At 37.2% G+C, this 6,899-nt stretch overlaps 1 protein-coding gene across 1 annotated transcript; it reads left to right on the top strand.

Moving 5' to 3' along the window:
- Nucleotides 1-4,345: 4,345 nt before the first annotated feature.
- Nucleotides 4,346-6,496, top strand: LOC145044216 (PQ-loop repeat family protein / transmembrane family protein). The gene is made up of 8 exons (XM_078993078.1): nt 4,346-4,577; nt 4,696-4,828; nt 5,158-5,247; nt 5,398-5,522; nt 5,612-5,654; nt 5,733-5,850; nt 5,943-5,992; nt 6,077-6,496. Exons 1-8 carry the CDS (start codon nt 4,459-4,461, stop codon nt 6,206-6,208), a joined length of 810 nt encoding a protein of 269 aa, XP_078849204.1. The 5' UTR covers nt 4,346-4,458; the 3' UTR covers nt 6,209-6,496.
- The last annotated feature ends 403 nt before the right edge of the window (nt 6,497-6,899 follow it).

Genomic DNA, 6,899 nt, shown 5'->3' with positions numbered 1-6,899 from the left:
AGTAAGAAGTCTAAGACAAGTGGGTGAGAATTATAACGTCTGGTTTCCTGGTACATATTTAAAGATTAAATTACTCATTTTTACAAGGCAACTTGATGTGTTGGTAGCCCCAAACTCGTCGAGTAGAGATTAAAAAGGGGAATGCGGTTCTTGAAGTCTACTCGCTGAGTTGGGAAGCCCCGATTCGACGAGTAGGACTGCCAGAAGGAAACCCTAACTTTAAGGGTTTGGCATCCTATTTAAAGAACATAACACCCCATTGTGGCCTCCCTCATCGTCTCCCATTGTCCAAAAAACCCTAATTCAAACCATAGAGCATTTTGTGAGTGTGTGAGCCATTTTTGAGTAATCTTTGTGAGTTCTTGAAGCTTGAAGAAGAAGAAGGAGCTAGAAGGTTCAAGGAGAAGATAGTAGATCTAGAGACTTCTTTCTACCCTTATCATTTGTTGGTAAGCAAGTCTCTAACTTGGCTATTAGTTCATTAGATCTCCTTAGTTCCATTTTATGAGGGTTTTGGTTCAAGAATCTTGATCTTTGGGATATGGACGTCCCAAGTGGCTTACCTTTCAGATCTGGGATCTAGAAAGGGTTTCATTGGATAAATGTGAAAACTTTATGGCCATGGGAGCCCCATGCAAGCTTAAAAATGTTATTATGGCCTTTTTAGCCCCAAAAGGCCATGCATGGAAGTAAAGTCCAAGGCTTTACGTGTTCAATGGGGTTTTAGGACCTAGAACTCGGTTTTCATGCTTTGGGTTGGAGTAATAAGGCTTTTAGACAAAGATCTATGTCTTAAGGAACTAGAGTTTTGGCTAAACCAACTAAGAAGGATTATTAAAGGGTAAAGTTGGAAACTTTACCCTTAGAAGGGCATTTACTGTGTGTAGATGAAGTAAGAAGCTTAGATCTGAAAAGTAGGGGCTTAACCCTTTGAGGTGGCCCAAACAGACAGGAGAACTCGTCGAGTCCATAGAGGAACTCAACGAGTTGGGTCTTGTTGTCCCGTTTCAGCTGAAGATAGAACTCAACGAGTCTTTGAAGGGAATCGACGAGTTGACCCGTTTAATCGTGACTATGAATGGACAGGGAACTCGGTGAGCCAGGAGGATGACTCGGCGAGTTGGATCATGATTTTAGGGTTTTCGAGTAATAGAACTCGGCGGGTTGATAGACCAACTCAGCGAGTTGAGTCAATCAGAATATTGACTTTGACCCGAACGTTGACTTTGACCAGGGGTAAAATGGTTATTTTACCCTGTGAAGGATTATCAGATTTTGACTAAGTGTATTGTATTGTTGATAGTCAGGGAGTCGTTGGAGTAGCCATCAGAGATTCCTCACACGAGATTTCAGCAGACAGTTTGAGAGGTGAGTTTTCTCCTGTAGGAACAGGTCTACGACCACAATGCCGACCCGTTTAGATATTAGCAGTTTCGGGTTACGATCCGATGCCGTATAGGGCCCAATGTAGGTTAACTGCTTTCCGGATTATATGATCCGATGTCGGGGCGGTCCTGAGGAACATTTATGTATGCTTGATGTCTTTGTGATTCTTGCATGTGCTTGTTTTATGTGTTTCCGGACTTCGGTCCGATGCCGGGGCAAGCCTGATGTATGTTTAGATTATATGTTATATGTTATGTGTTCCGGGCTTCGGTCCGATAATGGGGCAAGCCCGATGCATGTTTAGCTTATATGTTATGTGTTATGTGTTCCAAACTTTGTTCTGATGCCAGGGCAAGCCCGAGGGATGTTTATATGTTTTATGTTATGTGCTTATGTTATATGCTTGTTTATATGTATGCCGAAATTCTGTCCGATGCTTGGGCAAGCCCGATGTCGGGTGGAGCCCGATGCTAGATACGGTCTGATGTCGGACGGGGCCTGATTCTGGGCAGGGTCCAATGTCGGGCAAGTAGGGATGTCAACGGGACCAAACGGGAGCGGAAATAGCTGCCTCCGCTCCCGCCCCCAAAATCAGTTGGTGCACCCGCTCCCGGTCCCGCCCCCGGCTCCCCCGCTTACATAGCCCCCGGTCCCGTCCCCGTTCCCCAGTTCCCCCGGTTTATAGGCTTAAAATTTGTTTTTTTTTTTTTTTTTTTTTTGCTAAACAACTACTTTGGTTTAGGTTAAAAAGACTATTTTTAACAACTTTAAAAGCTTATAACCTAATCTTTTAGAAACTAAAAAATTAAAAATCCAACATTACAAAATGACAATTCTAACAATCTTATAAATATAAAATACGACAAATCCAATATTATAAATATAAAATACTTATATGTCCAAAATTATATGATCAATTCACTACCTCTTCAATATTCATTAATTGGAAATGGGAAAGTAAAACCTAACTTAAACCTAAAATTAGAAAATCTATTTTGTATATGTATTTTATATTAAATATATATTTTTTACATAAATGTACAACCGGGGTCCCTGCGGGAGTACGAGACGAAAATACCAACTCCCGACCCCGGTCCCGAAAATAAGCGGGGTTTAATTTTGCCCCCGCTCCCGCTCCCAATTTTTTTAAAAATTTAGTCCCGTACGGGATCGGGGTCCCACAGGGGTTTTTGACATCCCTACAGGCAAGCCGATGCCGAGTTCGTCCCTATGAAGCAGGGTGGGGTCCCAAGATATGTTATGTGATATGTGTATGATATGTGGTAGTTTGGGGAGCTCACTAAGTTTCGTGCTTACGTTTTTCAGTTTTGGTTTCGGTTACTTCCATTAGCAAAGGGAAGGGTTCGGGATAACTACATGGTACACCACAACTTTTAGCTTGGGATGATTACTATGATATTTTCATATTTGATTTTGGATACGTTGATATTGGTTTTGATATGATGTTTTGAGATATCACGACTTATGGTTTTATATATTGAATGGTAATTATGGTTTTATTAATGATTTAAAACAAAAATTTTGGATTGTATTTTTGGGATGTTTCATTTTGCAAAGGGTTTCTAAATTCAACCAATTTTTACAAAAAATACCCACCTCTCTACTTGTTCCTACAACACGCTCAGTAAAAAGGAGACCATTCTTAAAAATCCCTCAACTTCGTAGATCTTTAGACCTTGGAATTTCGACCACTTCTGATCCAGTTTTGTCTACCACATCTTCAAAGTGTCTCTCTTTGAGAAACAAATAAACATAGTATACTTGAACTTTCTTGGTTAAGGTGCTCTAACAGGAAATTCTTCACTCAAATAAACTTTTTGTCAGTTTTTGTAACGAATTTGTACTATAAACCACAAACAAAATTACAAACCGCACCATAAATGTCAAAAACAGCATTATACGGTGCGATGTGGACAGTTTGTGCGGTTTGTACGATTTGGTGCACCCTTAGTTTGCTTTACTACTTGTAACTCAACCAAAGTACAAATCTAGTTCCTATCAAGTGTCATCCTTAGCTTTTTTCCATTATATAGAATCTTTTATTCTCAAAGCCTATATCAGTTTGGTAGAGAATATCCACTTAGATCTTCTACCAATTTGGATTTTTAAATGTACTTCATATGTAGTCCCATGACATGATGATGGAAGTCAAAGTGGTTGAGATGTGACATTCAACACTGGAGATTCATGATTAAAATAATGACACTTTAAAAATATGTTAGTTCTCCGCGATTAACCTTCCGTATAATGGGCCTTGGGGCGGTTTTGACATGAGTCGCTTGAATGGTGTGCTTTTCCTTTCTTTAGTCCCGAATTGTTGAAGGCGAACGCCCACATTTGGCAATTATTGTTGCTAGATGTGCTGTAATGCGTTACATATTTTCCCATATTTTAGGCCAAAAAAATATTGAGGGAATTTCATTCGTTCTCAACATTTAGATATGTTTTCAACTCATAACGACAAGGAAAAAAAACAGAATAAATAGTAGCTTAAATTCACATATATACGTTTTAGTTCTCAAATTCATTTGTGTTTTTAAAGATTCAAAATATTTTGCAGAAGTCGGCGTACAAATTATATGATTATCTGTAAAAAAAAAAAAAATTAACTTTTTAACTAACATTTGAAAAGGAATATTAGAAAAGCGACTAAAACAAATTAAAATCAACATGAGTATTTATTTATAGCCGGACAAACCGATTATTCTGGGTGCGTAACCTCGCATCCCTTTAGTAAAAGAAACCGGAAAGATTCATTTCCCCCTTTTACTTTCCCTCGTTCTTATCTCAAAAGAACTCTCACACCTTTCAACTTACTTCCCACGTGTCTACATATAATTGGTGTACTGCCTACAGCCTACATAGTCCCTTCCGCATTGGATCTGAACTCCATATAAACTAGTACTATTAATTTACAGCCCACGTCAATCCACTATAAATGAAACCAACTTTCTAATTCCAATACAAACTTATCCTGGAAAACGAAATCACTCCCAGCTTCCTAGATCAACACACACTCACACTCGGTGTGTCTCAGGTGATCAAGGAAGCATGGGGTCATGGAATTCAACAGGAATGGAGGTTTTGTCCAGTGTATTGGGATGGATTGCATTCTGTGCTTGGTCTATCAGCTTCTATCCACAAGTCATATTGAATTTCAAAAGGAAAAGGTAAGTGTTCGATTGAAATTGAGTATATATGATCTATTTATGCTACTTCAATGTTTTTCCAACTTATTACACTGCTATGTGCTGAATTAATTTCTCCGAATTGGACTGAAACCTGCAGTGTGATAGGGCTGAATTTCGATTTCGTGGTGCTCAATCTGACTAAGCATTCATCTTATCTGATATACAACGCCTCCGTCTTCTTTAGCTCGGCGGTTCAACGTCAGTATCGCCAGAAATATGGCCTCGATGAGGTTTTATCTGTCACCACTACATTTGTATTTCCATTTTCCATACACAGATGTTTAAGAGCAAGGTCATGTAGACATGTCGCTTATAGAATTGTGTTTTCAAATTGAATTCATGTTCGTTGAGATGGAAAGTAAAATATCCTTTCTAAAAAATCGAAATTCCTTACATTAATTAGATCAATTTTGAAGGATCCAGATTTCATTCAACTTACATTTGAACAGTAAAAGTTGAAACTTTAAGCCTTAGAACATGAATTTGGGCATCACAGTTGATTATAGATCATATCAAATGAGTTAGTTGTTGATGTATGTTTGCCTGGATGCATTTGCAGATGATACCTGTAGCAGCAAATGATGTTGCCTTCTCCATTCATGCAGTTGTTCTAACTGCATTTACCTTATTCCAGATAGCCATATATGATGTAAGTATCTACAATGATCAACAATCACATCTGATTTGAAGTGTTGATGAATAGTCAAAGATGATTCGTTGATTCCTTCAACATTTCAACTACTGTAGTATCATTATCATACAGTAAAAGACCCTAGCTAATTTATTGTATTTTTTGCAGCGTGGAGGTCAGAAGGTCTCCAAGACTAGTATTTTAATACTCTCAGTAGCCTGGTTAACTGTTATCATCTGTGTGTTCATAGCTATACCTAGTCATTCATGGCTTTGGTTGGTGTCTTGCTTTAGGTAACTTGTTTCATTCTATTTCTAATTATCATCAAACCTAATTTACCCAAATTTATATAAATAAAGCTTGTTCAACTTGTGAATTGCAGCACATTACAGGTTGTCATGACAGTGATCAAGTACATACCCCAAGTAAGGAGTGTTCTTAATTAGCTTGCTTTTAATTTATGGGTTTATATTGTTTTTTATATAAAAAATATATGAATTCAGGCAGTTATGAACTTCCAAAGAAAGAGTACAGTTGGGTTTAGCATTGGGAACATTTTGCTTGATCTGGTTGGAGGATTAGCAAATTATGGGCAAATGACTGTCCAATCTATAGATCAACGTATGTTATCTTTTAATCCAAATTTCACAGTAAAAAAGTTAAGGAGCATATACCCTAACATATTCTTCTCTCCTTTTACTTGTATTTCTCAGATTCATGGGTAAACTTTTATGGGAATATAGGCAAGACATTGCTCTCTTTGGTATGTGGTCACTTTCTCTTTATCAATATTACTCTCGAAAGATTATTTCTTAAAAGAAAAGGGGATTTTCTTTATCATATGCAGGTGTCTATTTTCTTTGACATCGTGTTTATCTTGCAACATTATGTGATTTACCCTGCCCACAAGATTGTGAAATCTGAAAGTCCAGGCATGGTAAGTCAGGAGCCACTTGTTACATCTAATGAAGATGCGTGAAGTTTTGTTTCAATTTGGCTATAATTTTCAGCTTCTTCTTGATTTTTTTTTTTTTTTTTTTTTTTAAAAAAAAAAAAAAAAATGCTGATTTGCAGTTCTGTAATGTGTATATAATATATCTCATGGTTCTTCCCTTATAGAAGCTAACTTAAAGGTTATATTTACAAAATGTTGTGTATCTGATGGTTATATGATCCGTTTACAGGATAATGTATAAACAGACAATTGAAGCTTGTAAAAAGCTTCAAATATGCCATCCATGTATGGATATATGATGATCTTTATACCCATGGGTTCCATCCTAAATTTAATAGTTTTTAGTGAAAAGTATTAAAAAATTTAGGTTAGTTTTGTAATATTTAAATACTCAGTTTATCGATAATTCAGAAAATACGGAAAAGGCCCTCAATGTATTTTGTGTGTGTGTGTGTGTGTGGTGTGAAGATGGGAAAAGCAGCAAATGAATATGACCAAAAGCAACACGCTGCCTTACAAAATGTAAATCTATTTCTAACATGTTTAGTGTTTTCATTTTGAACATGGGTAGAAGATAAGTATATGGCACTGGCACTATCTTAAAATACAATGTGCAAGACACATGGCGCAATAAAGCTCAAGAAGAAGGTTGCAAAGCCAAGCAGTCCCATCAACAACATTAACCTAAAAAGACATAATACCTTGAAGTAGATTA

The sequence above is a fragment of the Lactuca saligna genome, chromosome 4 (assembly GCF_052625555.1).
Source record: "Lactuca saligna cultivar CGN05327 chromosome 4, ASM5262555v1, whole genome shotgun sequence".
Taxonomy (NCBI): Eukaryota; Viridiplantae; Streptophyta; class Magnoliopsida; order Asterales; family Asteraceae; genus Lactuca; species Lactuca saligna.
This window is presented reverse-complemented; position numbering and strand designations above follow the sequence as displayed.